The sequence below is a fragment of the Rutidosis leptorrhynchoides genome, chromosome 5, assembly GCF_046630445.1.
Source record: "Rutidosis leptorrhynchoides isolate AG116_Rl617_1_P2 chromosome 5, CSIRO_AGI_Rlap_v1, whole genome shotgun sequence".
NCBI lineage: Eukaryota > Viridiplantae > Streptophyta > Magnoliopsida > Asterales > Asteraceae > Rutidosis > Rutidosis leptorrhynchoides.
In genome coordinates this window covers 410,847,141-410,868,473 of record NC_092337.1, presented here as the reverse complement: position 1 = coordinate 410,868,473, position 21,333 = coordinate 410,847,141, and the positions used below count along the sequence as shown (strand labels likewise).

General features: G+C 31.4%; 2 protein-coding genes across 2 annotated transcripts; both read right to left on the bottom strand.

The window, feature by feature from the left end:
- Window positions 1-3,262: 3,262 nt before the first annotated feature.
- LOC139847600 (probable carboxylesterase 16) lies at window positions 3,263-5,159 on the bottom strand. The gene is made up of 2 exons (XM_071837303.1): window positions 4,464-5,159; window positions 3,263-4,050 (listed from the first exon to the last, which is right to left on the bottom strand). The coding sequence occupies exons 1-2, from the start codon at window positions 5,102-5,104 to the stop codon at window positions 3,513-3,515; spliced, it is 1,179 nt and encodes a 392-aa protein (XP_071693404.1). The 5' UTR covers window positions 5,105-5,159; the 3' UTR covers window positions 3,263-3,512.
- A 687-nt stretch (window positions 5,160-5,846) lies between these two features.
- LOC139847780 (phosphoribosylformylglycinamidine cyclo-ligase, chloroplastic-like) lies at window positions 5,847-8,581 on the bottom strand. Its single transcript, XM_071837505.1, has 9 exons — window positions 8,480-8,581; window positions 7,817-8,193; window positions 7,613-7,707; window positions 7,415-7,516; window positions 7,274-7,333; window positions 7,013-7,185; window positions 6,663-6,765; window positions 6,418-6,576; window positions 5,847-6,187 (listed from the first exon to the last, which is right to left on the bottom strand). Exons 2-9 carry the CDS (start codon window positions 8,133-8,135, stop codon window positions 6,026-6,028), a joined length of 1,173 nt encoding a protein of 390 aa, XP_071693606.1. The 5' UTR covers window positions 8,136-8,193; window positions 8,480-8,581; the 3' UTR covers window positions 5,847-6,025.
- Window positions 8,582-21,333: the final 12,752 nt, after the last annotated feature.

Genomic DNA, 21,333 nt, shown 5'->3' with positions numbered 1-21,333 from the left:
TGGATCCAGAGTCAATCCACCATGAATTAATAGGGACATTAACATTAAAAGTTTCATTAATCATAAAAGATTCAAATATACCTTTCTTTGCTAACCATTCCTTGAATTTCGGACAGTCCCTTTGAATATGCCCATTCTTATGGCAAAATTTGCATTTTGGACCGTCTGGGAATGAGTTAGTACTTGAACCTGTTTTCTGGACTTTATTTGGAGTACGCTTATCTCCACTTGAACCTTTGCCCTTCCATGAGCCCTTTCTCTTTTTGGAGTTTGTAGTAGCAATGTGAGCAACATCTGGTTTTTCTACTTTAAGGCGTTCTTCCTCTTGCACACACATGGCAATCAATTCGCTCATTGTCCATTTCTCCTTTTGCGTGTTATAATTGATCTTGAAAGGACCAAATTGCATAGGGAGAGATGTCATTATGAAATGAACTAAAAAACCTTCACTGATTTCCATGTTCATGCCTTTCAGTTTGTTCGCCATATCACTCATCATCATAATATGCTCACGTACACCACTAACCCCATCATACTTGGTAGTCAACATTTTGAGGATCAAAGTACTTGCATGGGCCTTTGAAGTCCCTTTAAATTGTTCCTCAACGGAGTTTAAGTATTCCTTTGCATTTTCAGAGTCAGGAATGGCTCCTCGAATAGCAACGGATATGGAGTTCTTAATGATCATGAGACACATGCGGTTAGAGCGCTCCCACTGTTCATAAGCACGTTTCTGATCTGATGTACTGGCATCAGTAAGTGCAGCAGGAGGATCAATACGAAGTGCATGATCGAGGTCCATTACTCCGAGAGTAAGTTTCACTTGATCTCTCCATGTTGAAAAATTAGTAGCCATTAATGGTTCAATTCCGGATAAGTAACCCGTATTAGAAGTTGAGGTAGATGCTGAAATAGATTGACAATTAAATGCATGCTCAAATAAGGCTAATAAATAATTAATGGGATATAAGTAAATAAAGTCAAGTGTGTTAGTATAAACATAAAACCTATTATGAACACCAAAATAATAGGCACATAAGATGTTGTGCTTCATTATCAACCTTACGTTGGTTTAGTTGATAATAGATTCATTAGACATCTTTTACTACACTAAGCATTCATGCATATTACATGTCACCGTTGGCAGAAACGTAACAAACATGCCAATTATGCTTTATATATATATATATATATATATATATATATATATATATATATATATATATCATTGTTTAAGTTAACACACAAATAGCCGTTGGGTTCAATGAGTGAACAACTTAAAACAATTATATACAATGGTATTACTTAAACTTCTACATCAATTTAAACAATCATTCGTTGGGCTGATTATCTAAATTAATATAAAAGTTACCATTGATTAAATTAGTTATGATTCATTCTTATTAAAATTTGTGTAATTTCAACACCGTTTTAAGAGTACAGTAAGCCTTGTTAAGCCAATAAAAGTATTAGTGTCATAATAAGAATGAATCAATCCATATCAATATAATCATTTAATAAGACTACAACAAATTACAACAAACAGTCACGATGTAGTTAAAGATATTTTGCAATCTACTATTCCATACTAATTGAAACACATTGATCAGTGATTGAAGCAAATTTTGCAATCAAACTTTATGATTGAAACAAAATTTTGGATACTGATTAAAACATAAAGTTATTTTTCTGTGCAATTCTCAGTAAGCAATCGTTTGACTATGAAAAGAATAGCACTATACAAAACAAAGGCAATTCTTAATTATTGAACCCACTCATAACAATTAGTCAAACCCACTCAAAGTTAAACATATCCATGTATGATGTATCTTATTACTAGTACGTCAAAAGCATACTCTTTTATTTGATCATTATAGTATTTACTCCGTATACATAAAATCATTCGTTCAAACGTGAATTACATAAATCAATAAATAACAATCATTAATTGAAACGGTCCATTACTACCAATAAAGTAATCTTTATGTTTCTTGAATAAATTTTAATTCGCATCAGATTACTATAACAAAGAATTCAATACATAGTAATTCACACCATTTAATTGATTTGTTTTTAATTCAAGAATAATTGATTTGTTTTTAATTCGTATCATGAATTGATTACCCAAAATCCATTACGTAACAATTAATAGTTCACTATACATGAATCACATAAGTCAGTAAACAATGACCATTCTTGAATCAGAATACCGATATTAGTTTTAATGTTCAAAGTCAAAATTCAATATAGGATTACATGTAATTTTAATTGCTCATGATACCACATGTTGATTAATTTATCATCATACAGGATCAATCATAACATGTAATCACAAATTAATAATATGAACATTAAAGAAAAACTTACTTGATGATGGAAGAATCAATTTAGGGTTTGATGATGATGAAGCCATGATTAGGGTTGATCAATTCCCTCATATTTATTTTATAGTTATGACAGTTATTTCCATTAAATAACTGTCAAATTAGGTAGGGTATAAATTGTCATTAAGGCCAAACATAAGGGGGTAAATTGATGATGGTAATAAGGCCACAAATAAAATACGGGTCTAACACTATCTATAAGCAAGCCTTCCCTCGCAACCCGAAAAATCTTGTAATCCCTAACTTGATACCCTGCTTCTTATTACTTGTAATCCCTAACATGTAACCTATTTATGATAATGTGGCAAATAATGTCACATGACATCAGATATGCGATTACCCAAAGTTTGATACACATGATGGAACGAAGCGGAAGTTGATACAAACAATAGAGTCTAAGTCGCATTTAGATACACTTTCAAATACTAATCCCTATTTAAAACTCAGGTTAATGATCATAACTTGGAACTGTTCTCACACTTCCTTTTGGGTTTAATACAATTCAACCATTTGGAAAATAAACTGGTATTCCTTTTGTGATTATTTAAACAAAGGTTTGTATAGCAGTCCTGTACATTCGTAACTAACATGATAATGATAACAAAGAATTAAAAACAAAATGTGAAGGAGCTCCTATAGAGTCCTTGGATACAGTAGTTGCCATGTGGTAATATACAGCTCAAATATGGATGTCTTACAAAATAATAGAAAATACAAAACACTAAACGTATACAAACTATATATTATTGCAAGGGAGATTCTGATTATCATGGCCAACACATAATCAAACAAACAAGAGAGAACTCGTAGAGATATTTAAAAAAAAGAAGCAGATTTACATGGAAAACTTGGTAAAGTACACCAAGTTAATTGAAGAGTAAAACAAAAACATTGATTTTGATATACACTATTGATGTGTTATCAACAACAACAAAACAAAAGAATTAATTAAATTCCGCTTGTAACCTATCATACAAGGTTCATATATGCTAACTATTTACCCATGTAGGTATGTACATAAAAAGCTTTTTGTTTATGCACCTTGATAAAAATTGTGTTGTCGTGCACCATGGCTTGATAAACTCAACTTGTTGGTCTGCAAATCTTGAATTTCCAATTTACACCTTATTAGTATGAGAATTCAAGGCCTCTAAGTGATATATACTTCTTTACCCATATTGCGATATCTTCTACACATGCTTGAGCTTTGGGTGTCTTAAGGAACATCTCAAAGGTTGCAAATTCATGTACAGCGTCTTTATAATCATAAACAGGGGCATCAACATTAACCTTTCGTAGCTCTTGTGAGTATGCAATAGCACGATCACGCATCCAATCGTGTTCAGCTACTATCGTGAGTGTAGGAGGCATTTGTTTAAGTGGGACCCGTTTAGCAGACATGAGCGGATTAGCTGCTGGATGATCAAGATTGAATTGATCATCTGGTAAGAAAAGTTTCCAAGCTAATATAGCCATGCTTCGATCATAGAGATATGAGTTAGCCAATTTGATCTCGGATTTTGTGGGCGTGTTTCCAATTACGAAAGGGTACATAAGGACTTGTGCTACTATACGTATAGGGTCCAATAGGTTCCTGGCTTCCACTGCCTTTTGTGTCACATAATTTGCAATGTTTGAACCAGAGCTTACACCAAGTAGAACACACCTGTCAATATAAAGAAGATTTAACTATGTTTAATGTGTCAAATTAATCGGACACGTGTTTCCGAAAAATCCGGAGGATGTGCGCCTATAAATAGACCCCTGGGCAAATTTACCGCTTACACTGTACTCTCGAACTTCACCGCTTAGCAACAATACGCTAGACGGACCAACTCATAGTTTGGTCCCAGAAGGCCACCCCACGGAGATCTCGTCCGTGTTCCGGGTCTGAGGGGACCAACTCATAGTTTGGTCCCAGAAGGCCACCCCACGGAGATCTCGTCCGTGTTCCGGGTCTGAGGGATCTTATCCCGAGAGCAAACATCAGTCGGTAACACATCTCACCACGCTAACCAGTTCTAATAGTACCAACATATTACAATATTAACAACTCAAATTATTGAAATTTCTAATTACCTTGATAGATCAGCATGAGCAGCAATCCACGGTTCAATCATAGATGAACCAAAACCATCAACAATCCGTCTCCTTCTCAAGTCAACCCGATCCAAAACCCTGCACTCAGCCAAATTTAACTGTTTCGCTAACCAATTCAAAGCCTCGACCCCATCCTCAAACGCAGCCGGAAACTTACTCTCCGGTGCAAGCCGATAACCAACCGCCACCACAATCGCATCACAAGCTTTCGCAATTCGTCTACAAAACAAATCATTCGCAAACGAAACACTACTTCCAGTCACAAATCCACCTCCATGAAACTGCAACACCACCGGCAATTTCCGTAAATTGTTACTTAATTCCGGCGAATAACCACCGTAAACACCGTCATCATGCTTCAAACTTCTAGATTCAGCAACAACAGAATCAGGTAGAAATATTCGTAACGATAACGATGTTAACGGATCTATATGTATATCTTTTGTAGCTACACCATCGTCGGAGAAGCTAGGGTTTGACGGAGCGAAGGATTCGTCGGAGCGTGAAACGACACCGAATTGATTGGGGAGTTTGGTAGGGTTTTCAGTTAGAGTTTGTAAATGGCGCTTCAATATGAATTTGTAAACAAGGCTGTAGAGTTTAACAGATACAGAAGGCATCTTTGAAATTTTAATTGAAATTTTAATTGAAGAAAATGAAAATTATCAAACATTTGGTGAGTTAGTTGGGGTTTTAAGGTGATGGATAAGACTTATTCAATTCAAATTTGGGGAAGAAGGTTCCATAATGTAATACGATATGTCATAATAATTGTAAAAAATTTCAAATATTTTGATTAATTTAATTTAATTTATAATATAATTAATTAATGGCATTCATGTTTTTTCTTTTTCGTTTCAAACTGTGTAGGCTACGTTGCATGATTTATTTGTCCAGATGTTTGACTATGTATACGTGTGGTTAGTATATCTTTCTCGAAGTTAAATAAAGTCTAATGGTAATGGTAATTGAATTCTTTAATAACGATATGGTTAAGAGTTAAACAGCGACTAGGTTCACTAGTTCCCGATTACTATAAATTTTTATCTTTTTATTGGTTAAAAATCAAGCCCCCCAAGTGACTCGGTGTTGATTAACCCAAAAAGTTAAATAATGTGTCAAATATTTGTAAAGTGATGTGATGAAATTTTTGTGAGTGTGAATAAATTAATAACAAAATTTAATAATATTAAAATTCATAATTGGTTGGCTTGAATCTCACGAGTCCGTGACTTTTAGTCACAATACGGGCTAACGCTTTTGACTGACGCTACGTGAACTTCGTCACCTTCCGTCAAGTTTGGTCAAGCTCATCTCACATCTCACACACAATGCTTTAGTGAGAGTCTAACTGTCTAAGAGATTAATATATCATGACAAAATACAACAGTTCAAAATGGCTTGAATACACACAAAGATACGGATAGGTCCCAAAATTTCGGTCAAAACATTTATTTCTCGTCTCAAGATGTGAAAACAGCGATACAAACAAGACCTTACTACAAGTTTTTGATAATAAGCAACTCGTTGAATCGCCCATATTATTGATAACTTACACCATCACCGACTACAACTTCACCAATACGATAAGCTGTATCGCCTTCATTAAGTATCCTTTCAGCAGCCTCTTTGGTTACAACTAGAACCATCCCAATTCCCATATTAAACGTCCTCTTCATTTCACCCTCTTCAATGCCTCCAGCCTGTAAACAAATGACGTGGCAAAATTAGCTTTAAAAAAACAAGTCAAAAGCCACCTTAAGGTGTAATTTTAAAACCATAAAACCTGATTACAGTAAATTTCAAACAAAAAATATATACTTTTGAATATACCCAACCTGTTTTGAGTTTCGACCCATTACCAAACCCAAATTGACCCCCTCAATCTGCAACCTCAACAGATGAATATCACACAGAAAATGATTAAGTTTACCTTTTGTATCCAATTAAAAATAGGAGGAACGGGCCAAGAGTTGTTATAAACGAGAGCACCAAGGCCTTGAGGAAAAACACGAGGGATATTATCTGTGAAACCGCCACCTGTTATGTGCGCAATTCCTTTTATGCCTCCTTTGCTGATAATATCAAGCACCTACATTATTAATATGGCCACACAAAAATTAGAAAAGAAAAAAAAAAGAAATTAATGAAAGAAACCGAACAAGAGCAGCCGATTACCTGTTTAACATAAATTACAGTTGGTGCCATCAAAGCTTCACCTAATGTAACAGATTCACCCGGAAGTTTGTCCTTTAGTGAAAGTCCGCTTCTAGCTAGCACCCTAAAATAATATGTCGAGAAAATGTACGAGAACTGAGAAACGAAAAACGGCTATTATATTGATAGTTGCAATCTACTCATAAAAATATATGAGTACTATGCTAAAGAATGTTTATGGGTCAACCCAACCCGACCTGAGTTAACCCATACTGTAAACTGCCAGTTTTGAACATAACCCAATCAGCCATTTTGCCACCTCTAACTGAGACCATTTAACGATATAACGAATTGTTAAGTGAGCAATGAACCTTCTAACAAGAGAGAAACCATTTGAGTGGACCCCACTTGATGGCAGACCAATTAGCACATCTCCAACTGAAATGTTCTTTCCGTTTATCACCAATTCCCTTTTTACGATGCCAACCGCAAAACCACTAAGATCGTACTCTCCGTTCGCATAAAAATCTGGCATCTCCGCAGTCTAAAATCCAAAAATTTAAGTTATTAAATTTTAATAAAAATATAAAGATATATAGATACAGATACTAATATTTGGTTAACGAAATTACCTCGCCCCCAAGCAAAGCACAATCAGATTGCTGGCAACCATCAACGATTCCTTTTATAACCTAAAAATTACGGAATTAGCTCCGATCATTATAATTTTTAGTTCCAACTATAACAAGTTTGTATAAGAACTAGTTTTACACCTTTTCAGCAAGATCGACATCAAGGCGGCTTGTAGCATAGTAATCAAGAAAAAATAAAGGTTTCGCTCCAGATGTAATAATGTCATTAACACTCATTGCAACCTACAAATGAACTTATTATAACAATTAACAACCCCCAAAACTTAGTTACAATACATATACATAACAAAAATAAATTAAACATATATTCTAACATACCAGATCAATACCAATGGTATCATGGATTCCAGTCTCAAACGCCAGTTTTAGTTTCGTTCCTACACCATCTGTACCCGCAACAAGATACGAATCCCCTGCTCAAAAAAAAACTACACTTGTTACTCATAAAGTTAAAACCCTAATTAATTTTAATTCTATATATATATAATAAAAACGTACACTAACAAAAAACAATTATCATACCAAGTGGAAACAATCCACCGAAACCTCCAATCCCAGGAGCCATTTTCGCAATCCTTCGTACAAGTTCTGATCCGGCATCAATATCAACACCAGCGTCTTTATACGTAAGGCCCTCCGTTTGATTTGTAACACAACTAATTTCACTTTTTGGATACTTTTTGCCCCCCAATTTTTTTGAATTGAGTGTGAAAGATGTATGTTTTCTAGATAAGCAACAAAACTCACACGATTTTGCAGAAAAAGTATCTCGGTTCTTACTAGACGGTCTAACGGTATACCTAGAAAGCTCTAAACTTGCTCCAACTGTAGTAGTGTTCATGATGCTTTATTATTGAAATGAACTTGCTTATAACTTAAAATTCAATTCAATTGTATGTCTACAAATAAAGTAAAGAATACTATTAGCAAAGTAGAAACCTGAACATGTGTTTAAAAATTCAAAATTTGTTACAACCAGAGAGATATATATCAATTATATATGAATCTATTAACTACAAATTGACAATTTATATGAATAAATTAGTACATACGTTATGTAAATCATATTAGTATGCTACTGTGAGAGTAAATGTACACAAATGACAAATAAGTATACATACGCCACATAAAAGCATAAATTGTATGAATGAAAGATGAAAGTGACCTGAAAGGAATAAAATATACCTGCCCCTGTTCGGCCGATGACCGGCGATGAAAAAACAAAGAAGATTACGCAGACTGTGAGTAGAATTTACGCAGACATAAATTTTGAAGGTAAGCCCTAAATTCAGCTGATAGCGAAATTATAAAGCCCAAAATGAAGGCCCATTTACATGTTTACAATTTTTATTGAAACGTTATTTGTAGTACATTAAGAATTAAGACGATTTGTATTAATTTGTGGTAAAAGTTTTATTCTCCGTAATTGTTAATTCAGTTCAGTTCGTTGTCTATAAATAATGAGGCAACGTTTTCTTTTTTTAACGGTGGTGGTTAAGAGTGACTGACGACAGTGACGATTCTAGAATTATAATTTAATGGGGTCTCAAAAAAAATTTCAGTACCAATTATATTAAATTGTTATTTTAGTGGTAGTTTATCTTAAAAAAATTATAACTTCAAAAAACATATGGGATACGAGTAGTATAATTTAGTGCTTTTATATACAATTTATAAAAGAAATACTATAAATTTGAAAAATGTATGGGGTCATACATTTAAATTTAGTGTTGTCCTATACAAATTACAGAATATTTTATACTAAAAATTTTCAAACTAGCGGTGTCCCGTGACCCCACGGGTCTCTTATTAGAATCGCCTCCGCTGACGAGGAGGGTTCGAACGCGATGTCGTAGAACGAAAGTTACAGTTCAACCGCTAAGGGCGAACCTAGTTTGTGTTGATCGGTCGCACGGGCTACCAGTAAGATAGGCGATCCAATGGAAATTTTTATGAACTTTTAACTAGTGATGTCATTGAATAATTTAAATTTTTGTGTGTGACACTACTGGATAGTGTTGGTCTCGATTAACAACAGGAAGTTTGTAGAGGGGTGGATACAATTCTTTTTGTTAATTAAGAGTTTTAACAGTTTAAATGTATAATTAACAATCAATTAAATCATAGCCTGGTGCTGGTTCTTCTTGTGTCGGTTCTTCTGTGATCTTAAGTTGGTTCAGCATACATCATGTGTTGGTTGTGAAAAATTCTTGAATCTTTAACTATTTTGTGCTGATAGTGAAGGCACCAAACCTACTCACTCAGACACAACAAACATTGTTGTTCTTAAAAATAAATAAGTAAACTTATGCTAGTCTGCACATAACAACTAGTGTTCATAATCATGTTTTATCATAATTACATCCTTAGTTATGTAGGAGACTCAACAATCTCCCTCTATTTGTTGATGACAAAACATGTAATAGTAAAAGTAAAACACTAATGTCTAACTATAAAGGACTTCAAAAAATAATCGGTTAATTGTCCTTTGAGTTTACTTTTCTGGGATATTTTGTTGAGTTATCTATATCTTATAAGTTGATGTATTGTTGATGATAACTCAAGTGATAATATCTCATAGTGATAATATCCATTATTTTCAATCAGAGTTTATTACAAACTTTAATGGAATATCACAAAAATTATAGATTATAAAAAGAACAAAATTCTAATCTTCATCAACTGGTTCTTCTTTAATATTCACACCTGCGAAGAGTTCGGGAATATCTTCAATTCTGAGTTAGGCTGTTAGGGTATAATTGGAGGTAGAATGATTGGTCCTCGTCTGAATGGGCCAGCACCAACTTTCTTATTCTTCTTTGCCAATTCAGCTTCCATGTCAACTACTGGTGCATTGGCATACTGCGTGGTCTTTTGAACAGTTCTTTCAATTCTTTAATGATAATTCTTCTTAGCTCACTGTCCCTTTTGCCTCTGAAATATTCAAGTATCTCCATTCATTCAGAGTGACCATTATTCTTATACCAGTCAGCTCAATCCGCTCAATTACATTGTTATCCCTGCTGATGTTGAAGACACTTTTAGTGCATTTCTTACACTTGATGATTTTTGTCAGGTTCAATCTTCGTGTCATCACATTAGCATATATTTCCCCCATCATTCTATCCCAGGAAGCTTGAAATTTGACACTGAGAGTAGGATTGACTTTCTTTGCTTTTTTCCATATGCCTTTTCAGCATCAAAATATTTGTCTTGAGCATCAGCAAGTGACATGGCTGCTTTAAGTGATTTTTTTCCCATCTTCTTCTTTTTGTTGTTGAGCAGCCAATTTTTCTTCTTGTTGCTGCAGGCTTATATATTCAACAAACTCAGTATCAGATTTTCCTTGTTGTTCCAGTTAAACAGACATCAAATATTCTTCTAACGATAAGTTCAATTCTTGAGTTGCAGCTACCATCAATCTACCTTCCTGTACTCACAAGTATTGTGTACTCTTCCAAACCAATACTCTGATGACCCGTCCAAGTCCACTATGCCTCGAGTCGTCAACCAGGTCTAAAATACGGTCTACGCCCTCTATATGACACGTTTTGACCAAAACCTGCATTCATTACAGTAAAGTTTCCCGAAATAGAAATTCGACATACGTAGCAAGGTTCTACGAATAGAAAGCGACATAAACAATACGTGACTCAAACATCAAGTCGTAAACAAAGTACAAAAGTAAAGTTTTAATTTATTGAATGCAAGTAAAAGTTTTAAAATCTGTGACTCCAAATATGCAGACCTCTAGTACAACGGAAACACACAACTAAGTACATGAGAATAAAACATGCTTAAAAGTCAACACGAATGTTGGTGAGACAAAGTTTTACTGCGAACAATAAAGTAAGGTAGACCACGCGATTTCAGTATTCGAAAACAGTATAAAAGTATATGTATGATGGGCACCTGGTAACCAAACTTAACGTCTTAAAGTCACCCCCTAATGTGTACACTGGCAAGTGTATAATGTCTACGAAGTATTAAAAACTCATTACCTGCTAGCGCGACTAGCCCGAGTGGGGTTGTAAAACCCTATGGATCTATATCTAAGATTCGTGCTTATCGGTTAGAAAACCAATAATTAACCTTTACCAAGCTAAAGGGAATTTCGTGCCGTTATATAACCCCACATATATGATGGAAAACCGTGTGTACTTTTAAATTTTATAAACGCAGCGGAAGGTTAAAATAAACATATTTTTATTTAATAATAAACGTCTTTTATTATTTATAATAAACTTTCAAGTAAAACATTCACACGATTAACGATCCCAACAAGATCCAATTACACCACTAATAATTGTCAACTAATGAACTCACAAAGATGAGTTTAGATGTACCTTTAGCGAGCGATGCAAGAACGGTAGAAAGAACTCTCCATATCTAGGTTGAAACATATATTCAAAGTGTATGAATATCTCTATGGTTGATCCACACAGCACGTCAAGTAACACCAAAAGAATGCTAGTTCTTATATAACCCAAATAATAATTAATCAAACAATTTGATTAATTAATTAAACAACCTTGAATGTTCGAATCATAAAAACACACACGGTTTATTTTCTCTTTCGTTGATGCACACTTAAAACTACATAGGAGTGTTAACTTTTAAAACTCTTGTTTGTACGTACAAAAGAAAGAGAACAAGAAAACCAAAAGACACACCCTTTTGTTTATTTTGTACAGTATATATATTGTGTAGTATGGCCTTTCACTAAATCAAAGGGTGTGACCTTTTTATTCTTTTTATTTTGATTCTTAGCTACTAATAAGTCAAACAACCATTTGTTTTATTGTTATGGAGTTGGCCGAAAAAACAACAACTATCAACCCCAATAATTCCTAATAAAGTGTAGAAAACAAACAACTTTTAATTTGTAAAAGTGCCGTGTATTGTTATGTATTATTGAGTCAAATAACCACTCTTATATTCAATGTTTGTTTGATTTGATTTTGCCAGCAAAGCCAAAAAAACACATGGGCATTTTTATATTGAAAGATTTTATTTACTCTAAATAAATAATCCCATTCAATAATTTGTGGTACAATGGCTAATTGATCATTCATATTTAATTAAACTATGCTCTTCGAACTATAGGTTACAATTATATATCAACAACTATATATAATAATTGGTGTCTAAGTGCTAAAGTGTGTGACCCCATAGGCCTGTATATAACAAGTAGTATAGATTTGTGTTATGACGTGCACATTAAACCAACAAACTCCCACTTGTGTATGTCATAACATCTAGAAAACTATACAGACATATATTGGCGTCTAGCAACACGTCAATGCCCCCGAAAATATACAAGTGTTTGTTTCAGCTAAACGAACTATCATTATTATTAAAATGATTTAATGATTGAGTGTCTATCGTCCCTTTATTACCGATACCGAGTTGACATGAGACATGGATCTAGTCATTCTCATTTGTCAACTAATTTTGTTTCTCGATCTTGAAAGATTGAATGTGATCACCAAGTTAAAATTGATTTACAATCAATATAGCTTGGACACGGCCATGTAAATATCCATTCATTTTCATCGAAGGGCCCAGTGGTATTGTACTCTCGCATAGAGGAATAAATTCCATTTTGATTATATGCGTTCGTCATGTGCTTCACATCATACCCAATGATGACCTTTATAACTACCTTGTTCAGGATAACGTTTAACCATGTCAAAGTATAATATGTCATACAATCAAAAACCAACATATACATCTCGGGTCTAAGGATACAAAGACATAACCATTATGAGATTCACTATTGACGATGATCCATGTAGTGACATCTCATGATTGGGTCATTCCAATATTCATCATCAATGAATACATATGAATTTTGGCCTTAGCTAGTTAACTATTCACCATCAGTGAATAAAACTAAATTTCATAATAATCTTAATTCATGTTACTCCCATAACATGACCGGTTATGGAGATTTAGAATAATCAACAATTATTCATGGATTAAACATGCTAATATAGAACACAATAATATAAATAAAAACCACCATACCGAGTATCTCAATTCATTTAGATAAAACTGTTTAATGTTTCAAAAATATCCAAATACTAAATTACAAATGAAAAAGATTAGTAGCTTAACGAAGTCTAATATTACTAGCATGAACATCATGCTAGTTGTGCATCAAGGGCTTCATGAACGGGTCAGCCACGATATCATCTGGATGAACCTTAAGAATACTAATTTCATTCCCCACAATGACTTCATGAATGTAGTCAAACTTTCGAAGAATGTGTCGGATACTTTTATGTACATGTGATTATTTTGGAAGTGTTATAACAACCAAGCTATCACAATACATCTTTATAGAAGATTTATTGTTGTGTACTACTCTGAGTTCAACAACCAACTTCCTTATCCAGACAATTTTCTGAGTAGCATCTCAGATAACAATGTATTCTACTTTTGTTGTAGAATGTGCAACAATGCTCTACTTTGAGCTCTTCCAATTAACTGTCTTGTCCATCATGACAAAGACACGACCTGACTGGGATCGAGAATCATCTCGATCAATTTGGAAACTAGTATATGTATTATGGTTAATACTTAACTCCTTTTCCAAACCATCGTAAACCAAGAACATATCTTTAGTACTCTATAAATACTTAAGAATGTTCTTAACAACAATCCAATATTCTTAACTAGATTTTGTTGATAACGACTCGTCAAACTCAAAAATAACGAGACATTATTTTAGTACATAACATGGCATACATAATGGATCATATAGTCAAAACATATGGGATACATTTCGTTCATCTTATCTCATCATGTGTGATAAGACTTTGAGACTTGCTCAAGGTTATGCCCTTTTGCATAGGCAATGCTCCAAGGTTGGAGTAATGCATGCTAAATCTCTGCAAGATAAGATATGTACATTAATTCAAACCAATAAGCCATTTGAATCTATTTCTAAAGATCATGATTCCAAGTATACAAGTAGCTTCGCCAAGATCCTTTATGGAAAGATATTCACAAGCCAAAACTTGACATCTTGCAAGTTGGAATGTTATTTCCAATAAGTAGTGTCACACCCCCAAATAGGGCCTGGGGTATTTGTGACTAATTATATCAAATCACAGTTGTATAAACGAGAATGACTCTATATGAGACGTTTTATTGAGTTTTGCAGGGGAAGATAAATAGATTACATTGTATTTAGAACATTAAATGTCTTTAATTGATATGATATATAATGAAGACTCCAAGCATAGCAAGCAATCATCGTCAAAGCAGCAGATATATAGCGAAAGCAATATTTAAGTACCTGAGAATAAACATGCTTAAAAAGTCAACACGAGGTTGAGTGAGTTCATAGATTTATCATAAATCAATAGTTCAGTATAGCATTAGACCACAAGATTTCAGTTTAAAGTTGATTAATAAGAAATATATCAATCGAAAGAGTTGATGTTTGTAATATCGTGACTAAATAAAAGTTACCCCGTGACACTTGTTATTCATGTCGTTGAATAATTATTATGTAGTCAAAGACCAACGGTCAACTGACTAGAGACGTCACTCTCAGTAACGCTACTCACAATAACTAAGCTTGCATCTTATACCTCAGCAATTAATGATATTACGGCAGGGATTTAGCATGACAAAGCACGTATATAGCATAAAAGTTTGAGTACTTGTGTCTAACGTGTAAAACAGTTAAAAAAGTTGCGCATGTATTCTCAGTCCAAAAATATATATAAAAAGGGAGCTATGAAAACTCACGATATGATATGATAGTTTGTAGTAAATATGTGTATGATGGTACTGAAAAAGTGCAGAGTTATCCTCGGATTCATGAACCTATATCAAGTATATATATTAACTCATATACTCGCAATCGAATAAGTTTATATATATATTATTTCAATTGTTATATATTTTTGTATATATACTTATATATATATATATATATATATATATATATATATATATATATATATATATATATATATATATATATATATATATATATATATATATAATATTAATAATGATAATGAATAATGAGTTGTATTATTTTGTAATAACAATAATAATAATATTCATAATGATAATGGTAATATTCATAATGATACTAGTAATAAAAATAAAAATAATAATAATAATAATAATATAGTGTTAATGATAGCAAAAATAATAATTTTTTTAAAAATAATAATAATGATAATACTTTTTTATAATAATAATAATAATAATAATAATAATAATAATAATAATAATAATACTAATAAAGATAGTCATATTAGTAATAATAATAATGATAACATTAATAATAATACTTATATAAAATGATACTAGTACTAATAACAATGATAATAATAATAATTTGTATTGTTTTCAAAATAATAATAATAATAATAATTCTAATCCTAATAATGATAATAATATTTAAAATGATAATAATGATAGTTTTAATAATAATACTAATAATCTTAATGATACTAATACTAATATTAATAAATTGTGTTATTTTCATAATAATAATAATCATAATCATAATAATGATAATAATATTTAAAATGATAATAATAATAATAATACAATAATAATACTACTAATAATAATAGTAATAAAAAATTTAGTAGTAACAATAATAATAGTAATTATAATTTTAACTTTAATTATGTTAATAATATAACATGGTAACTTTTATTAGTAATAATAATAATTATAATAGTTATAATACTAACAATAATAATAATAATAATAATAATAATAATAATAATAATAATAATAATAATAATAATAATAATAATAATAATAATAATAATAATAATAATAATAATAATAATAATATGAGGACTACCTTATAAAGCTTTTTACAAAAAGATTGCCCAAGACGGGACTTGAACCCGCGACCTCTCGAATACCCGAAAACACCCAACACCATTCCTCTATTTCTGCTTTTCTAATTAAAACCTCCAAATTATTTTATTTATCTTATTCTTCTGTTTCTCTACTTCTTCTTCTTTTTTACTCAGTCGACCAGAGACCAAACAAACATCAAATTATATTGTTTGTTTTTATAGATTGTGATTGAAACAGAAACGACTTGTGGTGATATTTGTTAAATTAACAGAAAATGAATTAAAAGAAAAAATATATCCACAGCAGAATGCTGTTCGAAAAATAAAAAAAATAAAACTAAAATCGTGATTTTGAAATTGATAACATTTTAGACAAAGATTACAAAACAAATTGTGTTTCAAATCACTCCTGGAAACTTTTCAAATTATCAATTTGACTGAAAACATCAAAACAAGAACGAATTTCGTGATGAACAAAATGGTTGACTTTTTAAAAATTAACTTTGACCTCAAAATTCATACTCGATATTAGGAATTGGAAGTTGAGCTTTTGCAAGGAGTTTGAGTAAAATAATCTTAACAAAACTGCAATTTTACTTTTTGAAATTGAATTCGAATTCGAGGTGTTGCAGTTTGAGTTCATAAACAGAGGTGTACGGTTTGGAAAAAAAAAAATTCTGTTTTTGATTCGTGAATTGCTGTTAATGCAGTATTTATAAGTAATCAAACTTGTTGTATATTGATTATTGATCGAAAAACAACAAATTTGTGACAAGTAGAAATTAAAATATATATCACGATATATAAAAAAATAAAAAAAGAATCACGATGGATAAAAAAATAAAAAGAATACAATTAGGTCGATCATGATCTGGAAAGATTAAAAGCAGGTTTAAAAATATATATCATTTGTGTACTGTTTTTTGACTTTTTAATTGATATTATTATTAAATATATTAATAAATATATAATAATAATAATTTGATAATATTATTAATAAAAGTAATAATAATGATAATAATAATTTATAAAAATGATAATAATAATGTTAATAGATAAAGATAAAAATAATAAATATGATATTTCTAATAATTCTTAAGTAACAATACTAAATATAATGATAATTTATAATGATATTAATAATCATCATAATAAATGATAAATAATAATAATAATAATAATGTTTATAATAATAATATTAATAATAATATTATTATTATTAATGAAAAATCATAATAATATTGATATGATAATATTAATAATAAAAATGTTAATTTTAATTATAATTAGTAATAATGATAATAATCATTATAAAATGTTAATAATACTATTAATAATAACAATAATATTATAAGTTGTATTAATAATAATGATATTTATAATAATCTTTTCACTTTTAGTAAAAGTGATAATACTAATAATATTAATGATAATAATAATAATTAATAATAATATTATTAATAATATTGAGAGTAATAATACTTGTGAACAATGATAAATAATAATATTAATATAACAATTAATATTAATACATAATTATTTACAAATAATGGTTCGTGAATCGTCGGAATCATATCGAAGTTAGGTTTAAATTTAATCGGAAATTTTCCGGGTTATCACAGTATCCCCCTGTTAATAGAAATTTCATCCCGAAATTTAGTTGTTGCCATCAATCGGTGTTGTTTGTAAACATGTGAGGATATTTTTGTTTTATTTGGTCTTCACGTTCCCAGGTATGCTCGGCGCCTTACGTGAATTCCAACGGATAGAATATTGTTTTGTTTCGAGAGTTTAAATCATACGATCCATAAATTCTACGAAGTGCATTTTATCATTAATGCAGATGTTATCTAAAAGATTAACAAGAGTGTCATTTGACTAGGTTATCCTCAAAAGGGATGATGGTGCTATACGAGCTTTTCAGTAAACTGAACACATGAAATATGTTATGAATAGTATTGAGCTCATCTAAAACCTTAAGCGTTTATGCCGCAATATTAGGGCAGACAAATAGAGAGGAGTTGGTGAAAATCACAGTCATGAAATTTGATAGAGTTCTTCATTGTTTACAACAAGAATATTTTTAATGATGAATATAAGTTGAAAAATAGAGTTTTATCATCGTTGAGTAATATGAATGAAACGATTCGATTACAGGAAGAGTATAAACGAAGCTATCGTAAAAGATTGAAATAAGGAAATATCTGTTTGCCTTAACTTTTGACGTAGTCACGATTGATTTTTAGAATTCAAGGGATTAAAGGAAATCTTCGTAATCTATAAGATTTGATTCTCTGGTAATTAAGAAAATTAGGGTTTTCTTTGATTAAATGCAGTGAATTGCCTCGATTGACGTGTCTGGAATTTCGCTATAAATTGGCTTCTTCCGTTTCATTATCTTCACCACTTCTATACTTTCTTCCTCAATTCATACTTCCAAAAGATTTGTCAATATGCTCAATCCCGTATTGATACTTGTTATTATATTGACCATATATACAATCATTCTTCTTTTTCATTTACCACCAGAGGAATTTGTTTTCTTCTACTATTCCCTTGGGGTTATAATGTTTTTAATTCTCCCGTGTCTTTACGTTGCAATACGTATTGATATGCACGGTTTGTAATTTCGGTGTCGTTATCGAGCTTTATATTTTCCCTTATATGTCGAAACTCTATGCTCTTATTTTCTCTTCTCAACTTTAAGTAAATCGAGTAATGGTCCAGAATTCGTAGGTATGAAGTTTCAAATGAACATAATGTTCTAAGCAGAAAGGAATATATTATCATGATTTGATTTGTTAAATTACCAGAATTACTGAGGATAGAACTATCAAGAATATATTTTCTTGATATGTTTAGAGATTAAGTAGAATGTAAGAGTCGTGTAACATGGCACATGACGATTGTAAAGTATATGAATCATCATCTTCCATTAAAAATTTAGCATGACTTACTGTAATATAATCACGTTGGCCTGACGTCATTATATTATACTAACTCATGCTTCAATTCCCAACACTTCTTCAAAACATTTATAATCTAAACTTGAATTTTACAGAATATAGAAACTAAAACAGTTTCCTTTATGATGTGATAAAGATATCGTAAAGAGATAATTAATTGCGGACAAAAATCGTTATGAAGATATCTTCATAAATATAGAGGATATTTATAACGAGAGATACGATAATATCTTAGAATTTCTAAGATCGATGAATAATGAAGAAAATTCTTCCGTAAGGATTTAAGATAAGTAAGGAGATCTTTTGTGGTTTTCACCAGAAATCGAGTCATCTAGATTCTTTGATTACAGGTTTAGTCTTTGTGATTTATCCACAGCTTCCTTTATGTTTTGCTCAATCCGTTCTTCAATACCAGATTTTCGTTTGAGCTTTTCCAACACACAATTCTTTATTATCAAGCTTCTGGTCATTAAGACCATCCACAGCTTTTGCTGCCTCATCAGCATTATTAGGGTTAACGAATCTGAATCGTTAGTTATAGTTCTAAGGTGTTTTCAAGGATTTTGAATTTGATCGTTAAACGCATGATGTAACCTGTCAACGGATCTAATGGTTGACGAAGAAATGTTGTAAATTTCAAAAGTAATGAATGATAATTTTGGTGGTTTGATGTGATAATTCATCGCAGAATACGAATGAATATAATTCATGAATGTAGTGATCTCTAGAAAGATAAAACTTGCTAAAGCTTTACTTGAATTCTGATATGTCAAAATCAGAATATGTAATTGAATTTGTATGAAAACGGTTGTTCTTTGGTGCGCGGATGCAGATATTGGTGGATGTAAGTAGTATAGTTACTGATTATTAAATCAAAAGTTAAAGAATGTACAATGTAACATATTAATGTGAGATATAAATACTTCTCGGGTATTACCTACCCGTTAAAATATTTTCACAATTAACAGTTTGTACAATAGAATTAATTACAATCTTTATGAATATATACGTTCATATATGTATTCTTCAGATATAATATAGATTTAATGAGTTAAAATAATACTAAACTCATTTGATTTGTGGTGAAACGAGAATAAATAATCTCCAAAACCTTAGAGATTTCATAATTGTCGCTAAATATTTTGCTAATGAAGTTATGAATCAATTGTAACATCCCGCCTTTTTCCGTTTACTTTTCCGTTTACTTATTTAAAGTCCGTTATATGTTTATAACATCTCCCGTTGATACGCATTTTAAATTATCTCGTTTAGGTAATTCACGCACCCGAATGAAACTTGAAGGACCAAACTTGCCAAATGACTAAACCTTTGACTAGGTCAAAGTGGTCAAACCATCCTCATCCATTCATCACTCCTCTTTCATCTTTACTACTTCCTCCATTTTCTCTCAACACCCAATTTCAAAGAATCATCATCCAAATCCGAGCTAGCGGGTGTTTTGCAAAACAAACTACATTTTTGGAATCCTTGCAACTTCCTCTTCGATTCCATACTGATTTCATTACATTTGGGTAACTTTCTAAAATCACTAGATTTTGTGTTCTTGATATTTTTAACTTATAAAGTTGTTAGTTAGTGTCTATGGCTTAAGTCTAACATGCATATATGATTTATATGCTCGATCTCGTTGTTTTAGTGTAACTAGCATGAACATGAAAAGAGTGTGTTTGATTTTGAGTTTTGGATGATTTAATGTTGTTGTTATCATAAAGTGCAAGTATTAAATGTGTTCCTAGTCTCACTAGCTTCAAGTTGATGTGTAGGTTGCTTTAGAAAACTTCATGAACTTGATTATTGATTTGGGTGAATTTGGGTTAGGGTTTGATGAACTTGAAATGGACTTTTGATGCTTTGAATGACATGAGATGTTATTAGTAAGTGTTAGGTTGTATTGTATGATTGATTACCTTTGAAACGATATATCATTTATGTAAATTAGTTGCTGAATCATTGATTTGCATTTATGAACTTGAATGCATTAAATGATGAGCTTTGAATATGATTTTGGTTGTTGTAAAGGTAAATGTGATTGATGAAATGTGTTTAGATGTTTTCCTCGTCAAAATACCTTTCCAATGATATAAGATACTCGTCTTGATTGTTTGCGGGTCATAAATTAGGATTGTTTGAGTTTTGGTTCGTGCACTTGTGTGTTTTCAGCAAAATGTTTTCTGTCCAGATGTTTGGACGCCGTCCAGCCTTT

Excerpts from the sequence above, each read along its gene's own strand:
- LOC139847600 (XM_071837303.1), bottom strand. The coding sequence starts at position 5,104 with ATGCCTTCTGTATCTGTTAAACTCTACAGCCTTGTTTACAAATTCATA. Across the intron at positions 4,051-4,463 it reads GCTCATGCTGATCTATCAAG|GTGTGTTCTACTTGGTGTAA; the intron begins GTAATTAGAAAT and ends TTATATTGACAG.
- LOC139847780 (XM_071837505.1), bottom strand. The coding sequence starts at position 8,135 with ATGAACACTACTACAGTTGGAGCAAGTTTAGAGCTTTCTAGGTATACC. Across the intron at positions 7,708-7,816 it reads CGGTGGATTGTTTCCACTTG|GGGATTCGTATCTTGTTGCG; the intron begins GTATGATAATTG and ends TTTTTTGAGCAG. Across the intron at positions 7,186-7,273 it reads GTGCTTTGCTTGGGGGCGAG|ACTGCGGAGATGCCAGATTT; the intron begins GTAATTTCGTTA and ends TTTGGATTTTAG.